General features: G+C 39.1%; 1 protein-coding gene across 3 annotated transcripts in view; it reads right to left on the reverse strand.

Annotated features, from left to right (window-relative positions):
- Positions 1–25,139, reverse strand: part of LRP6 (LDL receptor related protein 6) — a 116,035-nt gene that overhangs the window by 82,653 nt on the left and 8,243 nt on the right. For all 3 annotated transcript variants that reach the window (XM_063153962.1, XM_063153961.1, XM_063153960.1), the window contains exon 2: positions 18,168–18,561. In XM_063153962.1, the coding sequence (XP_063010032.1) occupies positions 18,168–18,561 (394 nt within the window). The remainder of the gene's footprint in view (positions 1–18,167; positions 18,562–25,139) is intronic.

Raw genomic sequence — 25,139 nt, forward strand, 5'->3', positions numbered from 1 at the left:
TAAATCTGTAACCTCAGAGGAGCTGATGAAGAATACCACAAACCCTTTCCTTTGCACTCTTCCATGTGACCCAAGGTCAGGAGTGAGAATTGCCATCTATCACCAACTAACAACTTTTGGCTTTTAATCACACTGGCAGAGGTAGCAATAGGCTCTAGATATCCATGCATGAAATATGTGGAAAGCTAGACAGGCAGCAGAGTTCTTGATGAAACTTCTTGGACAGAGCCACATTAGCTCTTGCAGCACCCTCATGGGAATGGCTTGCTGCTCTTTGTTCAGCCCTCCATGGGAAGCACTAACCTGTGTCCAGATTGTTTTTGAGCTGGGCATATTTAAGACAAAATTATCAGAGAAAAGAGGTATTAGTTTGCAGAATAGCCTGTCACTAACTCTGCCACTCCACCACAGCAGTGTCCAATCCCCACACCACTGAACAGCTCAAACACTCAGTTAACAGCTGCTCTGACAAGGCTGGAGTGGTACATGAGGCCCATGAGCTATTTATTTTGGCATAAAGTGATGCTACTTCTTTTCTGTTCTCCCAATCCCACCTGCAGAAGCAAGAATGCATCCTTTGCTAGAAGCTGATGGAGCAAGAACATCCACCAAATGATAAAAAGGGTCTGCTAATAACTGTGTATATTTCCTCTTTTGCATCTGCTCCTATATTTAAAGACAATACAACTTTTACAAAGTTGCTTAGTGCTGAGACAAAAGATGAACAAATCACAAAGTGAATTGGAAGGCTGCTGTAGCAATTTAGTGACATTGCTTTTGATAAGTAATAAAGTTAGATGTTTCTGCATTTCATAGGGTGGACCTCTATTAGTCAGCAAGAAAATCAGACCTTTAAAAAATCAGAAAACTGATATGACAGCTTAGTACCTATTAACAGAAAGCTTGCCTATGAGAACAGCAAACAGATAAACACCATTCCTGTTATGTCAGTCAGATCATACAATGGAAGTATACAGGTCAACAAGCACAGGAAGATAAAACTTCTGCCAAGGGGAAGAGGTTCCATCTCTCTTCAGCTGCTCTGTTTCTATCTCATGAAAAAAAGACCTCAAACCCATATTTTTCTCACCCTCTTGCCTTCTAGGGTCTACAAGACAGGTATAAAAATTCTGGTGAGCCTGACAAGCCTTGATACACTCTTCCATCCAGGCAACATGCAGTGCAGGACAAACCACAGAGCCAGAATGAGGAAGAGCTGACAAAGGAAGGAGGACTGGGGATGTGGACAGGGCAGTGTGTTTTTTCAAAAGTTGGAATTTCACTGTCATATAAGCATTGCTTAGTTGTCACTGCAGTGGAACAGCATGTGACAATAGCATTTAAAACTGAAATATCAGTGTGGATAGAAACACCTAAGAAGAGTAGGATCATGATGCTGCCACACCTGAAAATCCTCATCCACCTTACCAGCTACCCATGTGGAACGACTGGAAGAGAGCAGGGAACTCAAGGCTCCCTCCATGTGACCCAGGATGCCACCCTTAGGGAAAGCTGTCAAAACAAATGTTCTACCAAAAAGGTCAATTTTGATGAATCAGATTCCAGCTAAAATAAATGGTCAGATAATTCTAGACCAATTTCAACTACCTGAAAATCCTTTAATGAAAGCTTTAGCTCTTACTTCACCATTCAGTTTATATGATTTATCTCTTCATTAGGAAAAGATAAATCATATAAAATTAAGACAGGTCAGCACCTGTTTCTTTGTAGGCAGTTCAGCAGCACATTAGCATCATGTTTTATACAGTCTTAAGGATGCAGCACTGGCAAAGAATGCTTTTATCACAAACATTCCTAGAGTTCATCTCAGAATTTCCCAAAGCATTCCCAAAAGTGTTCACATTAATTCTAGGTTTTGAAACACATTTTTACTTTTGCCTTTCTAATTAATCTGAACTGTTTGACAAGCAGTGCTGTTAGAATGAATATATAACAGCACAGCTGCTGCACCACACATTTTAAAATAATCTCAAAAGGCTGGCACAGCTTTGGCCCAGGCCTATCCCATTCAGGCAGAGAGAATCTCAGCACCTCTTCCTGCAGAAATCTGCAGGAGTGGAAGATGGGAAAAAGAAAAACAGAGAATCATATTGTGCTCACAAACCAGCTAAATAACATTAAATGTTTTGAAAAAGAAAGTTAAGTCAGAAATAGTGATTTACTCAGGATTTGTCATCAAAAAACCACAACAAGCCACACAAAGAAGAATCAGAAACAAAATTCTCAGCTTTCCACCCCTTGAAAAACGTTGTAGTATACAGAGAATCTGTTCTGTGATACACAAATTACTCACTCAGCTATAGTGATAGGGCAGACTGCATCACTACTCAAACTCTTGTCTTTTAATATTACACCACTAAATATGCTTTTGTAAAGTTACATGCTTGTAACTATTGCCATTTCAGGGCATATAATCTTCAACTTAATCAGTACCTAAACATTCCTTATCTAAAGATGTTCTGAAGCTCAAGTGATGCAATGCTACCGTAAACAGTTATTATTTTCTACACACTGACTTCCTTGTGTAAACCAGCTGTTGGAATTTTCAGAATTATTTCAGATTATGCTGTCTGGATGCCTGATACTTTATATCATGGCCCACTCTGCTGCAAATCACAGGAGCTAAGCATCCATTATAGCAAGAGTTACACACAGAAACCTTCCTTTGAGACATCGTCTATTTATCTATGCAAGTGGTTTGACAGCTTTTAACTTAAATTAAATAGCATCTCACCCTCAACTAAAATATTCAGTTGCTAGATTTCCTGACTTCATTTCCCAGGTTACATTTGGACCTTTACAACACCAAAACCTCACAGCTGTGCCCTTTTGGGTGACAAACCATCAATTAAATGCTCTCTTAAGCAATTGTCTATTTCAGGCTTTGTGCTGTGTTGTAATTTTTGAGCTGTCATTGATATAAAATATCAACATAAATATATTTTATGTATTATAATAAATATATATTTATAATATAAAACCACTACCCATCAACTCAGAACCAAGTGCAGGTGACAACAGATGGCCCCAAGTGGAGCCTGGTTCCAGCCCAGCAGCCACCATTTCCATGTGTTGGTGTAACATTACCCACACTCAAATTCCACAAATCACACAGTTAAGTGTTTCTATGCAAAAAGAACCTACACATTAAAAAGTGCCTCAGTCTCTGTGAACAGCATTCCTAGTAGAGTTTACATTTACCTCACTCACAGTCACCTTGGCAATGGTCATGGATTTTATTACTGAAAATACACATCAAAATTCAATCAAACGGTACTTTTCTCTGGCAGCCACAAAAATTTGTCTGTGGGATCATTCAGCTTAATTTTGCTGCCATGTTTTGCCCATTGTTGTGCTTCCAAAGAGATAAATAAAATAACTTCTTCTCTAAACAAATTCATCCAATGCACTCTGGAACACATCAAGAGTGACACAGACAAAACACTACAATGCAGAATAAAAGCCTGAAAGAGCAGAGGGAACTCTTAAAAAGGGAAAAAAAAAAAAGTTTAGCTTCCTCTTATGATATGTGAAAGCAATCCTACTTCTCACTAGAGAAATAGTAGTAAAACACTTGTGTTGAAAAGAAGTGGTAGAAAGGAGGAAAAACAGAAGTTGGTATTCACATGTGTTCGTGAGAAACACCTTGATCAGGTCACACTGTCTTCACTACTAGTTATTTTTATTTAATTTAAAACCTCCTATCTTCTCATTCCACTTTCATGCGTTCCCACTTCTTACCATGGTGATAGAAACAAACTTAAATTCAGTGAAACTTGTGAAAAATAGACCAGGACTAAAATAAAACTGAATTCTGAAAGAACCAATTCAACTCCTCCACTACTAAACTGCAGTCATACCCTCACTGAAGGGCAGCCCTGTCCCAAACCAGAACCCTGTCCATGCCACTACTGTCTCCAAAATCACCAGCTGACTACAGAGAATTTCAGCATTTGAAAACAACTTAAACCACTTTGAATCCTAAAGAGGGTAACAAATCTATCCACAAAAAAAGTCAAGGAAAAATAAGACACTCTGAATAAAACTGGGCATGGCCATTCCTGTCAAACAGTTCCTCCTGCTGAAACACTGAATGAGGTGTTGTAATCAAATTAACTATATAACAGGGCATGTGAATTGCATAACCCAGTCTACAAATGTCTAGGTGGAGACTGCACCAGGCCCTAAATTACCACTTTCTTAACTTACATGATTTCTCATCAGGCATGGAAACACAACTACATTAAAATGGTGTTGTCTTCAGTTATGAAAGACAGGGTAATTCTAGGTGAAAGAAAACTATTTAAAGTCAAAAGTTTTATGTACACAGTTTGCCTAGGAATTTTTGTTGATTTTCTAGATATATTAATCAATAAATCAATATCAAATATATCCCATTATGATTTTGGAGCATTAAACAGTTTTATTTTTCTTACATCCTTAAAACTTCACAGTTAGCAGCACAAAGAAAAACCAAACTATCTCTGTGAAGATTAGCACACAGCTCTCAACAGCATTGAGAAAATAGATGCCAGTGCCTTTGTAATTCCAGAGGGACAGGCTGAAATGAAGAAACAAGTCATGTAATATCTTCAAAGCCAGACATAAAAAAGCTAATTGTTCCCCTAGATTTTTCTTATTGTTTCTTTAAAAAGGACCCAGAACTTTTCCATCATAAGAACATTTAGTCAAGCATTCACTCAATATATGTTTGACAAGCTTTGTCTTACACTCATGTGAACTTCTTGACCATGCTCACACCAAAGGAAACCCACCTAGAAGCAGCAGAGCATAATGAAAATGGCAAGTTTCATGGTTCACAAAAACCATACATTTGCTACAAAGATATATGTGCAAAAGAAGAAAGTAGCCATTCCTTTTGTTGAAATGAATTTTTAAAAACTTCAAGCATAAAATTATTTACACACTTGTTTCTCATTATGTAGCTTGGGCATTTTTCAAATTCCCAGCTAAACTCTACTTCATTAACCAATTTTGGCACACACATAGGGGAGAGCAGTCATCACACTGTTTTAAATGTGATTTTGGTCAGAAAAAATACATAGATTAAGCTTAATTGTATCCTTTACCATCTGAAGGGGAAAACCCTTGAAGTTCATATTCAGCAGTTCCTGAAAAGGAGTTTTATATGGTATCTAGGGTCCTGCACTAAGAAAACAATCATTCAAGTCTGGACACTGGAATGCCACCAACTTTTTGTACAAAACCAGAGCTCTCTACCTAAACAGCATGGTCAACACTGTTATGGCAAAATAAGGATTAATACTGTGATTTTATCTGTGCAAGCTGCATGGTCTACCACAACAAGCCAGCCTGAAAAACCAGACAGGTCACAGGACAGATTCTAAGGAGCATCTGAAAGATAGTTGGGAAAGTAGAACTTGAGAAAGAAAAGCACTTAAAAAGCCACAAGCCCAAAGGATATCCCTAATGCTTACATTACATACATTCCCCCCAAAAGCTGATGGCAAAGCACACTTTGAAAGTCAGAAAAGTGGATGATGTACATGGTGGAGGCAAATGGAGGGGTGAGAATGAAAGAAGAATGGCACAATTACATGATCTTGATAAACATGTATTCTAAAAAAGTCTCATCTTCTTCCACCTCAAAACCCACATATTTGCTTCTAACTCGGTGTTTTTAATGCAGAAACTTCACTGAGTAACCCTATTTTCAAAATACTGCATGCTTTTCCATTAGCAGAATTTTCTCTTTTAGTATGTTTACTCCAGAAATTTAGTTTATAGATAACTGGCTCTGCAGATTCTTTCACTGCTACAAAACATTTTCTTTTCCCTAGCTAAGCAGGTAGTTGTAAATTTAGGAACAACAATCCCCAATCAAATTCAGTCCTGAAAATCAGCAATAGAAGAATGATGCCAAGTAATTAATGAGTTTAAGATTAGACAGGCAGTACTCAAAGCAAGGTTTAAGCATCAAGTAATTCCCATAGATGACTTTTCACCTGATTTTAGGACTGTCTTCATCAAGCCTGTTTAATTATTTAGTGTCACTGTATTTGTTTTGTCTTTTCTCACCTTAAATATAGGACGTTTCAATATGACAAATTTTACTTCTCATCTTCATGAACTGACTTTTAGAGTACCTTAAGGAGTTTCTCTCTCCTCCATCTTCTCCAAACATCCTGATAGCTGTTCCAATCCCTTAGCTCCAGGACCTCAAAGTGTGAGGTGAAACAAGCAGCAAGGAAGGATGCTTGTGAAGGCTTCCAGATTAAGTCCAAAGACACTGTGGACTCTGAAATATTTACACCCAAACCAAGCTGTTCTGCAACTACATTCTGTTTTTAATGGGTTGGCATCTGTAACACATTTCAGGCACTTCTTACTCATAGATCATTTGATATCATGTGTACTGCTAACATTATACTGGTGAACTTCACAGATAAAATATCCAGCAGTTGTTTGCAGAGGTCACTCTTTGCAAGCAGAAGAGTAACAAAAAACTTTAACAGGAGCCAGAGCTTGAAAATCTAAAACCTCTCACCCTATTGCACAGGTGGCCCTTGGGCATCTGGAATCCTGTTCATACTGGAGAAAGCCTCAAGACTCTCTCTTTATGGATGACCATAAAGCCCCAAAACACAAAAATTACCAAGCCTTTCTTCCAGACACTGCTTGGCTCTATTTCAGGTGTGTCCTGCTGGACATTTAAAATTGCTGATGCATAGAAATCCTCCATGTTCTGGATTCTCCTTTTTTAATTTTCATAATCTAATTATCTGTGTGTGACAGCAGCCATTTCATTCTGAAGAGGGATACACAGAAGACAGGACTTGCAACAATAGGGCCACAGTTTAATGAGAATCTGCCCCAGACAGGGAAACTTGTGACTCCAAGCAAGGAGAACCTGTTTACATTTCATGGCTATCAATAAGGCTGCCCTTTGTCTACTTAAACAGTGGGCAAAATGCTCTGGTTATGCAAGCTGATGAAAGATTACCATTTTTAATTACATTAAAACAAATACATTTATATTAAGGACTCAGTTCTCCAAGTCTCATTTCTTTAAATAGAAGAACATTCTTTTATGCAAGGAGACAATTCTTCTCAAGTTAAGTAACACATTTCTGTCAAACCTCAAGAACACATTGTACTTTCATGCTTTCATAGTATCCATCATTTAAATCCAAATTTGGTTTGTAGTTATAAAATGTTGATTAGGACTATATAATTTATTTAATGCTAAAGCTTTTAGTGGTTATGAGCAGCAATCAGAGCTTTACTAAAACAAATCTCTGGTTACAGTGCTGACTGGTTGGCCAAGCCATCCTACAGCTGCCAGCTCAGCACTGAGGGCTGGCTTGGACACCACATCCAGCAATGCTCCTGCTCAGCCAAGAGATTGTCTTTACATGTGTGGAGAGACAGGGCAACAGAAATGCTCACCAGAACCTCCAGCTACCACTGCTGGCCACAGTAAGCACATTATAAAATACTGATTAAAGCAGCATGCCACCCTATTGCAATAAAACAACAACTAGTTGTTTAATCAGGAAGCCACAGTAAAGTTACAGCACAACCTGGACTTTTTATACAGCTCAGAGTGTTTGTGTGACATCTCATGACCAGGTGAAGCACCAGTTCAGCAACACAAGCAGGGACAATTAACCAGACTGCTCTGGACTGTTAACAACTGCCCAAGCTCCATCACATTCCAAGTGTTTACAGTAATAAATAGACAGGTTTTGGTTTATGTATCTGAAAGTTCTTCCAGAATGTACTTACAGTTCCCCTGCTTTATAAACCATATATCCCTCTGGAGTAATTTCCCTCCCCTGTTTAATTTTTACACCAAGTTAGCCAGGCTTATAGCCAGATCTAAACATGCACTTCACAGAAACAATTTTTTTTAGCATATACAAGAAAAATGCATGCTAAAATTCCATAGAAGTATCAAAATAGTATCTTTTAGTACAAAAGTTTGTCAGAATTTAACCTGGTGGTTAGACCATTATATAAGGAACAGCTTTATTTTATGACAAACATCTTGTTTATAGCAAAACAATCTGCTTCTGCTCAAGAATTAAAGACATTTATATGCTTTGCTATAATACACAGCAAAAGAATCACATAAGCTTACACAATCACACAAACAAGACCATTTTCTTGAATTTTAAGGGAATTTTCAAACAATGGGCTAGAGCAGAGATCTTACTTATCCGTTGAATAAGAAAAGCAAGTTTCACACTTAACACAGATTTATTTAGAAAAAAAGCTCTTAGACTTAACAGTGCTCTTAGCTGCATAATTTCCTATCTTTACTACTTCTTGCTTGAAGTGACAGAGAAAACTTAATACAACTAATACTTTATGCTGAAACATGAAATTAAGATGTAAAAGTGAGAAACTACACAGTTCCCATGAGAAATGAAAATGAGAAATGAAAATGTAAAGTATGTGTTAAACAACCCTGGGGAAAGAAAGGAGGCGGGGGAGGAGGGTGGAAGAGAGAGGCCCAGAGTACTGACTTCTTTTTTTTTTTTTTTTTTTTTTTTTTTTTTAGGAGAGTGGTATTAGAAGGATTCTAATTAAACCATTAAGGTCCAGAAAATGTGTTACTATTCTTTATGTTTCTACTCCTCAGTTCAAGGGGGAAAAAAAGGTTCCATATTTATGGACACTTATGGTTTGTTGTTTGTGTTTGGTTTTTTGGTTGGGGTTTTTTTTGGGGGGGTGGGAAGGAGACGTTCTGTCAGTTTGTTTGGATTTTGGGTTTTAAGGTACAAACCAATTAGACTGCTTCAAGTATGAGATACAATTAACTAGACACAGACACCACAAACACATATTACATATACATTCTCACCCACACATATGCATTTAAAGTACACACAGTGTAAAATCTAGAGCACTACCATGGAACAGCATCACTGGCTGATCTAAGTGACTCTGCTCCCACTGACAAGGCTCAGGTTTTTTCTATTACTTTCCCTTGTTACAGAACACCCACAACTGAGCCAAAATGTTTTAAGAACAACCTAGAAGGGGGAATCCACTGCCAAACAAACAGACTAACCAGAAACTCACAACTCACAGGCTATAGCTGTGCAGCAAAAAGGAGTTAAAAGGAGTAATTTCTTTCTCCAAGTGTCAAGCAGAAATCCAAAGCAGGAACTTTTGTTTTGCTCAAGCTGGTCTTCATGGCATATATACACAGATCCTAAAATGGTAAAATAGTCCTGGTTCAGATATAGGCTCAACTAACAGCCCTGACATCCTGTAATGTGAACCAGCTCTAATCTGCTCCTGTCCCAGGGTCACTGCACAAGTTCTCAAAATGCTTATTTAGGGATTTTATTAGGCCACCTCAGCATTTGTCCCTGCTATGTCCTCTTTTCTCACTGGCTGCACTGCAAAAGCTGCATTTGCTAAATGTCCTCCATACAATGTATTGTCCTGTAACATTTTATCTGACCACTTTACAGAGATGTCAGAACTGGAACACATTCATTCTCCACAGGGACAGTCTTATTTTTTTCCAGGAATGCAGCCAAATAAAGATGGTTTTTCTTGTGACTATTTTCTTTGTTAATAATGCCAAAATTTCATACAGCTGAGTGCTCTGATTTTCATTTAAAAAAAAAAAATATAATCCATACTTAAAAAATATAATCCATTGCTTAAAGAATATTATCAGTCTGCTTCAAATCATGCTAGCAAAAAAATTTATCAGCTTTCTTCAAGAAATGAGCCATAAATCAATCCTTTTTTTTGTCAAGAACATAAATCCAGTTATCAATGTCCTCCAGAGGAACAAAGGCAACTTTCTGCTCCACTTTATACAACAGAGACCAAAACCTTTGTTCTAAAGTTTGGACCAACTTTTACCTCTAAAATGAACACATTTCAGTAACTCCCCAAAACACAGATGGAGGGCACACCCAATCCACAACCAACCATCCCTACTTTGATTTTAAATGAAGGAAATTAAGATTTCTTCCCTCTGTGCACCCCATGAAAAGGCCAGACACCACCACGCTCCTCTGCCCTGCCGTGTCTCAGGCTGGCTCTGCACAGCTACAAATGCCCCTGGCCAGCTGTACAGGTGTATTGGCTGACACAGCACAGCAAGAACTGCGAGTATCATTTCATCTTATGGCACAAAGGTGTTTGTGGTGCTGCCCCTCACCAAGGAAGCCGTGAAGATGGTTGCAGAACGCATTAAAAAAAAGTTTAAACCTCACTGCAATGAGTTGCAATCACTAAAGGCTAATTTTGTCTTCTGGTGCAGATCTGCCTTAAGATACACTGTGTGCAAGGCTCATCATAATTTCTGAAAAAATCCCCTCTGTAATATCCTGCTTTGAGATAGTAAAGAGATTACAAACAAAACCTTTTTCCAAGATGAATTATAAAAGTAATTCCTTGTGATGATTAAGCTCAGTCAGCTGCAGTGGTTGCAGTGAGCAATCATAAGCTCCTGGCTATGAGTCTTAACAGCTGCCATGGATTCTGAAGTTATGATTTCCTGACAAACACTGCCAACTTAGATAAGTTACATTTGGGGGAGGGAAGGATTATTTGTAGAGTTTTTGCTTTGTTTGGGGTTTTTTGACTTTTTTTTTTTTTTTTTTTTTTACTCTGGCCCCTTCCTCAGAAACTGCAGGGACTTTCCTTTAAAGCCTCTCCACTTCCTTCACAAGCAATGCTACTTTAGAAGTCTCAAGCAAGAACATGGAATGAACAACTTACCAGATTATAACTCTCTGCTGTAAATTAATATGGTCCCTTTGAGTTCCTGTTAAGGTATTAAAAGTTATCTTCATATTTTCATTTTTAGAAGTGTGTGAAAAAATATTTTTAATTAACATAATGCATAACAGAAGCTTAAAATCATTATTTTTCTTTTTTTAAAATACAACAGGTCTTCATAGTCTAGACTTGGATGCTAAATTATAATTGCAGGGACTGAAAATGCAGATACAGAAGCCTGCCCAAAGACTCATCACCAGATGTTATTCATGCAGAGCAGAAATTACTACCTCACTTTAAATACTTGGTTCTAACTTATTAAATAAACACTGCATGCAAATCTGAAGTATACTTTGATACATGAATACTTTATAGCAAGTTGCATGAAGTTAACTAATCACTAGAGCACTGTCACCCTTATCACTACAGCACTGACCTGTTAAAGGACAGGATAACTCATACTCTTGAAAGTTACCTTAAATTGCCAATAGAACATCATTTTATACATGTCTCACCCAAACAAGTCTGAAGCTGAAGATAAAGTGAAAAAAAAAAGCCAAAGAACTGTTCTGACAAACTCCACAGTGCTGCAAGATGCTCCTGACATTCACAGGAAGGTTTGCAGGAGCTGGAAAGCACAGCTCCCACTGGTCCCCTCCACAGCCTTCTTTTCTAGCCCAAGAACTGAATGAAGGAGGTAGGGATGTAAAACTATTTTCAAACTTGCCTACAGATAAAAGCATCTACAACTTTGTTATACAAGTCTATAAGAAAGATGTTTGTCCTGCACTGATCAATTCTATGCACTCTGGTTTGATTTTTAGCTAGCCAAATCTCTCCCATCTCCTCTCACAAAGAAAAAACCAGGTAAAACAACTGCAAAATAAAGAAAATATATTAGCAAGCATGTTCCTCTGAGTTCTTGGCAACCTCTGGCAGTAGGGTGAGGACAGGCAGACAGTGGCAGTAACATCTAAAACCAGCACAGCAAGATTTACAAGAGAGGTCACCTCTCCAAGTCCTCACTGGTTTAAGTATGAGGGTTTCTGGTTACCTTCCTTCACCTCCTCCTTCAAAGACGATGAGGAAGAAACTAACATTTTGAGCTGTGCCATAAAATGACACCTTTACAATTTCTGCATCAATCCAACATGGATGGATTCTAGTCCTAGCATAGGACTAGAAACTAGCACAGACCATACAAGACCAATCTCAAAGAAACTTTGCAAAGTTTTGCCTGTCAATGAGATTAAAACTAAGCAAAAAAAACCCTAAATAATAACAAACAACCCCCTAGAGTTAAAATTCAAGGCTATTACAGTAAATGAATGTCTGCTCTTGTTCCCAGTAGCCACAAAGACCTTCATAGGACCAAGAGCCAAACTGCAAACAGCAGTACCTGAGAAGCAAAGGGAGCTACAGCAGTTCTGGGGCAGGGGGTGGCAAGAACATTCCAGATGCTGTGCCAGGCTCCTGGCAGTACAATCCTGGCCTGGGCAACCTTCCCTGCTTTGAAAGGCCATGCCTGCAGATTACAGTCAACCAGCAGTGCAAGGATCACCCACCTATGAGTGACAGCAGAGCTGCATTTTAGATCTTCCCAGAGCTACATGCAGCCCCTTCAGCTGCCATAAAAAGTGATGCAGCTCTTTGTACTCTAATTCCATTCATTAACCAAGGTAGGCCACTCCTGGGGCAGTTTCATCAGGACAACCTCTGCAATACTGTTGCAATCTTGAAGTAATGAAAAAGTACCTTGTGGATTGTTTAATATCCCAGCTATTACCTGAATTTAGTGATGTATTTGCAATCATCAACATCAGCTGATCAACAGAGCCTCCTTAGGTGAAGAAAGATGAAATACACCTTATAAATCTCTGTGCCATCAGAGGAGTCTGCAGATTTCATATCACCTGCCTCCCTGTCACCTGTAAAACCTCAAAATTACCTCCTTGGTGCACAGGCCAGGCTATACAGAAACAATCAGCTGAGTGCACTGATCTGTCACCTGTGAAGCTTAACTGTCAGCACAGGAGCAGCAGAAAGATTCCCAGCCAGAAATCATCTGCTCAAGGGAGAGGTGGCATCAAGCAAGAGAAGGTATGAAGCAAAGCCTTCAGTTATTTGCATTATTTTGAGAATTTACATCCAAAGTGCCATTTTATTTAATGTTAAAACAAAGATATACTGTATAAAATATATACAGTATATTTTTGTAAAACATAACTGTATTAAAAAAATACTTGCCTGAAAACAAAAATATACTGTACAAGTGAATTTACTGAGAAATTCTGGGGTTTTTTTTTTTCATTTTTAAACTGTTTTTTCCCCAAATCAAAAATACTGTAATTGTTAATAGAACTGTTCATTTCCCTTTTCTTATTCCGTTGTATAACATCTACCACTCAGCAAGAGTACTACCACTTCCCACAAATCTTTTGTTGCAATGCTAAGATGTAAGCCCTGTACTACAGTTGCTTTTATGCTTGACATGCTCAGACACCAGTTTTCAACTTTCAAAAAAAAACAAAAGAAGTAAGTCTATAAAAAAAAGTATGTGTTCCCTACAAAATTTTGCATGAAAAAAATGCAAGTCTGCTGGGGGAAGGGTACCCATTAAACCTGAAGATCTTCCCCAGCATTCAAAGCACTTCATCCAGAAATCAACTTCAGCTGCCATAAAAAGTGCTGTAGCTCTTTGTACTCTAATTCCATTCATTAACCAAAACCCTTTACAACCCAAAAGTTTTACAAGACCTTAACAATTAAGGTAACTCTATATAGTCACTTGATTTAAAACATGTACTGAAAAGCAAGCAATTAGTCACCACTTCTAGGAGACACTTAAAATTCCCTTTGTGGTGAACAATACACACATAAAAGTGAGAAAAGCCAGCTCATTCTGATAGTGCTCCTCATGAAGAAAGTTGATTGTCTACAGGGTAATTTTTGGGGAATTGAAACTATGATAATGAAGTCTTTACCATAATGACAAAAGGGCTGCTCAAATTAAAAAGCAAAAATAACCAAAGATACCAACCCCTAATAACAAAAAAACCCAAGACAACAAGAAAACAGCAGCACAAATACACAATACTGCACTTGAAAGCTGTACTTGCTCAAGAATCTGGATATGCCTTTTTTTTTTTTTTTCATCTTGAGTGCTGAAGCAGAAAAATCTCTTTTCTACTTGCTCAACTTTCATGTGAGCTGCTCTTAAATACAGTGCTCTCCTGTGCTTGGTGACCTAACACTTGGTCTTCTCCTGGAAAAAGTCACCAATACAGTGTCAGTGTCATCCCCACCTGCAGATTTTTATTAATTAATTATTTTAAAGGGTCTTGTGTTTAACACCAGTCAGGAAAACAGTTCCAGAAAGGATGGATAGGACCAAGGAGCCTTCCTGGAATGTGCCAGCTCACTTCAAAAGAAGGCTAAACTAACAACCCATTCCCCTCACTTTCACCTTGGGCCCTTCTTTCTCCTGCTACACACAGAGTATTTTATTGAGTATCAAGACAAGTAAAACAAGGAAGTTGTAGTGTATGGAACATAAGGAATAAGAAGCCCAAACCTCAGAGTATATATAGTAGATAGCCAGTGAGAGGAATATAGATTTTTAATTTTTTTAATGCTTTCCTACAGAAAGTAAAAAAAAAAAAAAAACAACCCAGACTTGGCTGCTGTGCCTCAGTTACCAAATAAGAAATATTTTCCATTAGTAAATCCACTGCATTTCTTATTACTGATATCAGACACGGGAACCAAGTCCAACTTGTACTCCAGTATCTCTGCTCCACACAGAACCTCACACACAATCACCTGATGGTTTTGGCAGTGAAGTAAAGGCTGCCCAAATCATTTATTCTTTAATGCCTCAACTGTTTCTGTAATCTGCTCTAAAAGAGCCCAGTGACATTCCTCCAAAGCATCACAGCACCAAGCAGTGACCTCCACAACCCTGGAGTGTCCTACAGCAGCAGCTGTGAGAAAGACCAGAGCACTGGTGAAACACTGAAATTTCACTATGTGAGACACTTCCAAGAAAATGCATTATTCACCACTATGTATCTCTGCTAGCTTATACTGTTAACATTTCATTTCCAAGTAGGCATTCTCATGTTTTCAGCAAGATAGATGCATTTAATAAATATACATCCAACCCCAGAAAATTCTAATAATTTGGGACTTATATCAGCCTTCAGCTTTTTCATGAAACTCTCGGTGCATGCTATGTTAGATAAACTATTTTTCACAATTTAACTTTAATGAAAAACTGAACCAATTGGTAAAGATGACCTTAGTGTAAGTTTTGCTGCTAAATTATTTCTTTTCATGAATTGCAAGTTTAGAAAGTTGTATCTGAAACAAACATCATCTGAGCATAACAGGAGGTGGATTAGACTGCAGGAAAGCGTGAGTGGGTTTGCTTTTCCAGGTTTCATATTTTATTAACTGCTCTTAGAATTTTTTATGGCTTACTCCTTCCACTATTTGCCAGGCAACATCTTGAAACCAAAAGACAATTACAGGACTAAAAAAAATGCAAATACTAGTGAAAGAAGCATCCATACACAAACAATTTGGGGAATTATTTTTCTTTTCAAATTTACATCTCTGTGCTCATGTCACCCTTCCACCTATATTTCAAGCTTTGGAGGGTGTTCTGAAATGTAACCAAATTTATTAAAAGCTGAAAGGTTTTCTGCTTTAAAACAGCATGTGAGAACTGCCATTTTTGCACCTGCAAAATGGTAAACCAGAAAGTGGATTTACTGCTGTATTACCTTCTTAAAACATACTCTTCACAAAACTTAGAAAGTGACCTTCAAAAATTTGGAAGAAAAACTATTTTGTCCTTAAATTACAGTTGTTGGAGGGATTTTTTTGTTTTGGTCAGAGGGATTTTGCTTGAGTTGGGGAAGGGGGTTTGGTGTTTGCTTTTTTTTTGCTTGTTTTGGTTTAAATTTCAGTATGTTTTTAGGAGTGTTTACTCCTACTGCTTTAACAGATCATCAGTATGGAGAAAGTTCCAGGTTTGCTTTACTTCTGACCTATTTCATTTTTCTTCTTTTATTTTCCTCTTGGTGTAAAGTATTAAAAGTAAGGAGTATGCAAACATCAAGCTGGGATTGCTGGACATACTACTCTGCACACTCAGAAAATACAAACACTGTTCTAAAAAAGACCAACTGGCTCCACAACAGAGCTTTACTCCTAACCAACCAGAATCTCATTCTCTCTGGTTACAAGCCAAATCAAAGCCACTTTCAATGTGTGCTTCCTTCCTTTTTCTCTCACTTTCAGGATGGTGGGTAGAAAAGACATGAACATTACACTTTCCTTACACTCTTAAAGGGTTTTAGAGTCTAATAAAATACACCTAACACTATCACTGCCTCCAATGTACAAGTTGGGAATACATGGAAAAAGCATACATCCATACTTTTGTTATTTCCAAAGCTTGTAATATAGGTACCAGAAAATAAACACATCTTCTGTTTATAAAAACTATTGGAACTGTAGAAGAAAATACTCAAGATATAGTGTTTCTATGAAGTTCAGGAAAGAAGCTGTGTTTTGCAGAGATTTCTTCTTTTGGACATAAAAAGCCAAACAAAAATTATAATGCAAAGAAATGGCAGCAGTGAAACACAATCCTCATCTTTCCAAAGAAACAAGGCACCAATTTGTCACCCCTAAAAAAGAGTTGGCTGAAAAACATGTAAAATGGCAGTACAACAGATTAACTTGCTTGATCAAGGAAAAAAAATACAGTAAAATCTCATTCTATACTACAGATATAAAATATTTCCAGAAGGTTACACAGCATCAAGGATATTCCATTAGTATTCCACTTTGGCTCTCCCAAACACCTTGCCACAGATGACTGCCTTTGGGGTAACCTCAAGCCAGCCATTCATGTAACATCACCAAAACTCCACTGAATTTTCCACTGTTGGCAAACACTGCTTTGTCCCAAGAACAGAGCAAAAAGAGCCACATCCAGGGCTCAAATGAGAGCTGAGAATATAAATCAGTTCTAGAAGGAGCTGAGACAAAACCACAGGATTTTTAAAACAGGAGTTCCCCCAAGGGTGGGGGAAGGAGCCTCTCTTGTAAATTTTCTGATTAAGCTTCAAAACACATCTCAAGTTGTTATTAATAGAGTATGTTGACTTCTCCCATTTCTTCAGATGCTTCAATAAAGCATGAATATCAACAATGAGTAAAGCTCCAAAAAATTTCATTTCCTGACACTTCAGAGAGGCACAAGTCTGTCTGTTCACAGGCAGCTGACACAGCTTTCTAAGGAAAGCAGATTTTATTAAATTTTAGGTTAGAACTTCTCCATTTCTGCTAATCTTCTGCACTACAGCCAAACTAAGTTTCTAGTACTGTTTTCTAAAGTCTGATGATTCCTGATTGTTCACAAACCAATATGAATGGAACTTCACAAGTCTGCAAATCACACCAACAGAAAGAGAAACAAATGATGCAAAATGGCTTAGGATAACTCTAACAACAGCATTTGAAATCATTCAACAAACAAGTGCTACAGTAGCCTCTTCCAGCCAGGTCTGGTAAGCTCTCAGAGGCCTATAACACACCCAAGATGGTTCAGCTACCCTTGGAGGCATAAAAATCAGCAGGATGGCTTCTGTTGCAGTGTTGAAAACAAAAAGGTTTAATAAAAAGGCAAAATAACAAACAGAGAAAACCTGAGCCAGGTGCCAGAGGTTCTTGCTCCTGGTAAAACACCTTACCAAAGTGATTAGTTTCTTTGTTCACTTCTTTTTCTAGTAAATTGCCCAAGTGAGACTTTTTGGCTCCTGTCCAATTAACTATCCTTAAGTCTGAGGTGAAGTCCCCTAGTGTAGCCATGACATTTTCTGAAAAATCCTCTCCTTAGGATTTTTCCTCCTGAGAAGCTGAGAGACCTCAGGAACAAAATGTAAACAATGATTATCTGCTGCTGTGGAATGCAACAGGTGGATCTGTGATTGGTCTTGTGTGGATGTTTCTAATTAATGGCCAATCACAGTCCAGCTGTCTGGACTGTCTCAGTCAGTCACAAGCCTTTGTTATCATTCCTTTCTTATTCTTGCTAGCCTTCTGATGAAATCCTTTCCTCTATTCTTTTAGTATAGTTTTAATTTAATATATATCATAAAATAATAAATCAAGCCTTTTGAAACGTGGAGTCAACATTCTCATGTCTTCCCTCATCCTGGGATCCCTGCAAACACCGCCACACCCTAGGCTTATGAGGTGGCTTTTTCACCTAATCAAAGAGAGAAACTTCTGGGCTTCTTTCCTTTTTGAGGAGACAAGGGATAGTTTTGTCACTCTGTCAACAAGAAACAGTACAAATTCTGGTATCTGTAACTATTTTAAAATAGACTTACCCTCTTGCAGGATCTAAGGCAATTGCTCTGGGTTGATCCAATTCTTGCCAAAACAAAACTTTCCTCAGTGATCCATCTAAGTTAGAAACCTCGATCCGATTTGTTTCCGAATCTGTCCAGTAGAGCTTCTCCCCCAGCCAGTCACAGGCCAGCCCGTCAGGCGACAGCAGCCCAGAAACCACCACGTTCTGCACGCTCCCAGACCTGTTGAACTCTGTCCTTTTGATGGCCTCCTCGCTGACATCACTCCAGTAAATCAAGCCCTTGAGGAACACGAAGTCCACGGCGGCCGCGTCCTCCAGGCCGCCCACGATCACCGTGGCGTTCTCCTTGCCGTGGGCGGCGTCCACCAGCCGCAGGTCCCGGCGGTTCGCATACAGCAGCAGCGGGGCGGCTGCACACGGGACAGAAACGGGGACACACACACAGACAGGTGTTAGCATCACTCTTATCCATCACAGCTTGCACTGTCAGGTCATCAGGAGCTACAGGTTTAAGATATCTTTACAAAATTAAGAAATAACGGAGAGCCGTTTTGAAGTTTGACTAAAAAGCACCGGCTCGAACCTTTTCAACTTGGTTATGAGTCTTGGTAATGGGCAGCTCGCTATTCTGGGTTGTGCATTATTAAAATAACATTAAAGAAGAAGGGTGAGAACAAAGAAAAGGGAGGTTTGAAGTGCCCAAATCACACTGGTCTGTAGAGAAGGATCCGAAAGACAAGAGCAAAGCAGTTTTCTAAGCACTCAGTACTGACTCACCTGAGCAAGGATTACTTTTCTTGATAGAATTTAGTAACATACACCCCACCTCTATAGAAACATAATTCATGTCAAGCTATCAGAGCCACCTGCATGTCAATATTCCCTGAAATTATGTATCTCAGACATTTTACATATAGTACATAAAAATACAAAATTCATTGCACAGCATGAGGCAAATGTTGGTTTAGAGTGTTGAAGGTAGAATGAGGAGGTAGGGAGAAAAATAATTCCACAGGAATGGACAACACAGTTCTTTCAAACTCAGCTCTACCATTCCTGTTTAGTTCTCTAACACAAAGCTTTCATTTTATATGCTTTATTTACTTACCCTGTCTGTATATTTTTCATAACACCTAAGATGACTAATGTAAAGCAGTAACCATGAAAAAAGACAGCTTCTTAAATGTAATATGCCTGCTTAATTGTCCTTAACCACAAGCTATATATAGCATTATGAAAATTCCAGCCTCATTCCTACTTCAACAAAAGGTTCAGAAAAATACTACATTTGTATAAGGCAGACAATGACACCCTTTAAAACCCACTACCAGAAAACATTTCTGCCTTTCACTGCATTTATTCAGAAACTGTAGCACCAGAGTTCCATAGAGGCATTTAGATCTGTAAATGCTCCTCTACCTGTCACCACACAGGGATCCTGCAGATTTATTCTTCAGCATAGGTGGGCACTTCAAATCTGCAGCAGGATGGATATCCTATGCAAAAGGTCAAAATTTACAGAGCCAAGGACATGCATGGCTCAGGAATGTCAAGGGCCACACTGCCAGAAGAGGAACAGTTCCCTGTATGTCAAACACACACTGAAACTGGAAATACTCAGACTTCAGTGAACTCAGAAGTTGGTTTCCAAGATCAGACTACTCCTCTCATTATCTTATCACGAAATTTCTCAAAGACCTTGTCACATGTGAATTGGGAGAAGTTGAAACAACTAAGAATGTTCATTCATCTACCTGCAATTAAATGAGTTCTATATATGTTTTGGGGTGGTGAGAGTTCTGTTGGTTTTTAAGAAAACTGAATTGCTTAGATTGTCATCCTAAATTTAGAAACACTGAATATAACATGATTTATGCTGAACTTTAGATAGAACAAGAGAGGGGTGAAACTTTGTTGGTTTTAATAATACCAAATTTTTATTTGTGTTCCCTTCTCCAGAAAGCAATTTTTTATTGGGGGAAAAATTTTTTATTGGGGGAAAAAACCATGCAAGTTTAGAAATTATCCTCCCATGGAGAAAGAGTAGACTTTTTAAAATTAGATGGAGAATCTTTATAGTAAAATAAGTTAATAATAAATTCTTAATATCTCCTTCCCTTCCTTGCATAATTTCCTACCCCCTAAGATTTAAAAATAATTACAGTACATTTTCTTGAAGGGCAGATTGCTTATGAAGACCACATGTTTCAGAAAAAAAGTATTCAACAAACTGCAAGGTGTAAAAAATTGTAATACCATAAACTACAAGGTGTAAAAATTTGTAATACAATGAAAACCTTTACTTTTTAAAGCCTGCCTTCAACTGTAACCTGAAAAAATCTAGTTAACAGCCAGCTCAGTGTCATCCAGTGCACACAGGGGTGTGCAGCCAGCTGGCACAGCTTTCTCTGGTAAGACAGCGTGCCCAGCATTTGGAGAAAAGTAAATCCACACAGCAGTGAGTACAAACTTCATGACTATGTGCACCAGGGAGCAGCCATGCACACAGCATGCCCTGAACTGAACACCAGGTAAGCAGCCAGGCCTGGAGGCACTGCTGAGCCTCCCACAGCCATGAGCACAGGTTACTCACTCCCTGCTGGGGCTCAGACTGGCTGAGCAGGGACCGCAGACAACACCTCTGCATCAACCAGACAGCTGAGCTGAATGACAACTCGGGAGAAACACAGCCACACTTAGGATGTGCAGCTTCATGCACATTGATACAAAGCCTCAACTTGTAACACATTCCAAAGGGCTGGCAGATGAGCACGTTCAGCTTTCCAATTTGTTGCGACATTCAGGAATGAAGCCTGCATCACCAAAATAATAAAAACCAGGTTTGTTCCCCACTGCCTCCAGCCCTTCCCAGAACACACTAAGGCTGCAATGGGCTATAAAACCCAGTTACTGAAGTTGGCAGCATTAGGACTGAGTACATCTCTGCAAAATTGTGCCAGAAGATCCCACCCTGTCCCAGCTCCAAAAGCACAGGACACTGAAGAGATGGAGAGATGGCTTTCTTGAATAATGAAGTTATGACCTGTGCTAATAACCTGGGAAGAAGTCCAGGAGCATCTCCTGTCAAAGCTGGGCAACTATTTGGCAGTTAAGTTATAATGGGGCAAAAAGATACAATTTAGATTTTATTTTAATAAGCTAAACTGTTTATATGTTTTTATTTCTCTTTCTATAGACATAATAACAAAATATAGCGTAACTACAAAAAAAACTACAATACATTGAAGAGAAGCACATATTCTTGAAAGAGAGAAACACCTACCCTGGAAATCAAGAACAGAAATACTAATGAATATCACCATGTCCTCTATGACCTGAGAGGTCTACATGCAGGTAATTCTTCTAATTAAAATATCCAATACTTTGGGTACTCTTACTTACAAGAGTAAGAGTTATGCTTAGTCATAAACTAAGGGATTTTTTTTGTATCCACCAGCAAGAAAAAATGTTTCCTTAAAGAACACAAAAATTACAAAAGCTCAAGTTCAACACATTTCAACCGCAACAAAAATAAATTTCATGGTTAGAAACTTCTGCCGGTAGTGGTCACTGAGCCTGTAACTGTTTCTCAACTCCAATGTTCAGGTAAGACCTTTCTTAAGTTTACCACAAGCAGTATTAAAGTCCAGACATTATCTTTTTTGCCTTACTTTTACATCTAGAATTCTACCAGCATCCTTCTTCCCACCACCAAACTCCAGTTCTTACACCATGTATTTCTCTTGGCTGCAGCTCCTGTCTCTCTTACTGAAAGTTGCTAATCCCCAGGACACTCAAGTCTTGTCTTATGGGCATTTTGCTTTATCTGATTTATGGGCATCTATTACAGGCATAAAAATGCTGCTGCCCACAGGATGCAAAGTGACAAACCAAGATAAAATGAGCACTTTACCAGCTAAAAAGGATTTTTAATCTTTTTGGTGTTTCAGTGGGCAATTTTAAGCTGTCAGAATTTGTCATGCTTTTCTTTAACTAGTCCAGTGGCCTTTTCCACAAATTCCCACTTTCTCCTTTCTACCTTCAGCGATCCAGGACAGCTCTGGGTGCCATGAGGTGAGAGCAGTGCTACCTTCAACATGCTCATTTGTCACAGACATGTTTTATGAAAAATCCTTTCCTTAGGATTTTTTCTCCTGAGAAGCTGAGAGGCCTCAGAAGCAAAATGTAAACAATGATTATCTGCTGCTGTGGAATGCAACAGGTAAATCTTTGATTGGTCCATGTTGGTTGTTCCTAATTAATGGCCAATCAAAGTTCAGCTGTCCAGACTGTCTCAGTCAGTCACAAACCTTTGCTATCATTCTTTTTCTAGCCTTCTGATGAAATCCTTTCTTCTATTCTTTTAGTATAGTTTTAATATAATATATATCATAAAATAATAAATCAAGCCTTCTGAAACATGGAGTCAACATTCTCATCTTGTCCCTCATCCTGGGACCCTGCGAACATCACCACACTCATTCTCTTTCACTGACATGGAGTTTAGCCTGGCTAAAATAACTAGCAGACACTCATTTCCCCCAAATCCTTATTTCTCAGTCCCAATCCCCAGCAATAGTGTTCTACCCCTCCCTCAGTTAAGGGCCCCCTCCCAAGCTGATCCAAATCCCTACGTCAGCGAAAGGTTGGACTGGGTTAGCAAGCTGAATCAACTCAAGAAGTGCTTCAGCCAACTCCAAAGCTGACATAAGGCGAGCAGCAGGGAGCTGGCAGGGGGAGCAGCTCTCCCCCCTCCACTGGCAGCCTGCTCTATCTGCTCAAGATGTGACTGCAGCCATCTCCTTTCTCCCCAGCTCCACTTCCAGCTGTCGGTTCCTGACCCTCTTTTGCGCTGGCTCAAGCACTTGTCCTGTGCCACAGTGCAGGAGGGACAGTGCAGGGAGCTGAACCAGCAGAGGGATACTGAGCTCTCCCCATCACCTGCCAAAAAGCAATTTTTAGCCAGCCATCATCCAGAACCAGTTCAGACCAAAAATCAAATCAATATAAACAGTAGCACAGCAGGGAAAGGAAGGACTGCATCAGCTTTGACTAATTAGCTGAACCAGTTCCTCACGAACCTCCAGTTAAGGAACAGGACTCAGAGAAGAGGTGGCCACTGATAAGTTGTGGCAACCTGCCACAGAACCACAGTGTGGATACCACTGAGCAGCTGCTGACATTGTGGAAAGGAATAACCATGTTGAAGTCACAGGAAGAAACCCCTGGACTGTCACACTGAAAGATGAGTTGGGAAGGGAATAATCCCCATCTTTTAAAAGTCTTGCTGAGGGATTCTGAATGTCTGAAGTGAATTGGCATTGCCAAGCACACTGCTATGAGGACAGCAAATGTGAGGAGTGGAGAGAAGAGGAGACAGTGATGAGATGTACCAAACAAATACATGCTGACCTGGAAGAGGCACAGTAAGCAAGGACTCCAAATGTCTCTCCAGAATGACAATGCACTCACATTCAGCTCACAAGAGAAGGAAAAATAGAGAAATGGACATAGATAACCAGCAAAGAACCTCCCTAACACCATTCAATACACAAAACTCCTTGTATGCAATACAATCATCATCCCCAAGATGTCCCACAGAGAACCAACACAAGAATGTAAGGAAAAGTTTCTGGACTGGCACAAGGACTCTGGAGCAGTCAGTTGTGAGGACTGTCCCTTCACTCCCTGGGTTTCAAATTTCTTCATTGCTCCTCATGCTTCCAAAAAATTCTGTATATTTATTTTCTGCAAATGTTTGAGTTTTGCTGCTCAGTTTGGAGAAGCAAGAATTAAAAGATTGAGGTGGCATTGGGAATAAAGCCAGGGAGACTTGTATCAAATAAGAAGAGAGACAATTAGAAAATTAACATAAATTTTTCCAAATAGCAGGGAATCAGCCTCAAAAAACTTATACAGAGATGGTTTATATTTTCCAGTAAACAATAAAATCACCAGGAAATACATAAGAGTTTTAAAGCACAGCAAGCAACAGGCCAGGATTTTGCACCTAGTTCTCCATCACAGCACTTTCCCAGTTTTTTCCACACGAGACACAATTCCATAGATTTTTAAAAATAAAAATAAAAATAATTAACTGACTTTCACTGTGAACCGAGAGCACTCTTCTCTGTGAAACTCCTTACTCTCACAAATAAACTTGCAGGACACAGCAGGCAACAAGGAATTTAGTAAACAAGCATGAGGCAGCCCAAACTTGGCAGAAAGGAATTTCTCTCCTCTTTTCAGCTAACTTAAATATATTCCTCAGGTTAAATGTTCAGATAGTAACTCAAAAGGTCACAAGAGCAGCAGGCCAGTGAAGGAGATGAGTAGCCATATCAGTGCAACAGCAAACACACCAAGCTAGGCAACAACAGCATTTGGATTCTGCACTAAACTTTACTTTTTTCAGACTTTGGCCAGATACCAGCCTTATAGACCAAGACATCCTGCAGGACTAGCTGGTACAGAGGCAGTAAGTCACCCTCTAGCCTGCTAAATGAAGGGAAAAAATTATCTTACTAAAGCTAGAAGGATGGAGACATGAGAATGAGAGGAGGGAAAAAAAAAACAGAAAAGGACTTCAGGAAAGCAAAGAAATACCAGGTCCAGGCATAAAAAGCCAACAGACCTGCCAGATTATAGCAAACGCACTCATCACTGAAATACACCACGAAGTCCCAGCCTATGACAGGCAAAAAACCTTCTGAATAGCAGGAATCACCTGCCAAATCATCCCACTGGCAACAGAGCCACACAGCAGGATTACCAGAGCTGGGCTCTTCTCAGTGCTAGGTAGCACACTCACAGAGACCTTTTGTACACCTTTCTGTAACATGGACTCCCCTGTCCTGAAGCTCTTTTGATTGCACTCTCATGGGGGTGGAACACAGCACTTTGGCTCTGACATTTTTATAACTTTATATTCTGAATCTACTTGGCTGACAACAGGATGAGCAGAGAGCTGATGCACCATCTTGCAGCT

The sequence above is a fragment of the Melospiza melodia genome, chromosome 4 (genome assembly GCF_035770615.1).
Source record: "Melospiza melodia melodia isolate bMelMel2 chromosome 4, bMelMel2.pri, whole genome shotgun sequence".
NCBI lineage: Eukaryota > Metazoa > Chordata > Aves > Passeriformes > Passerellidae > Melospiza > Melospiza melodia.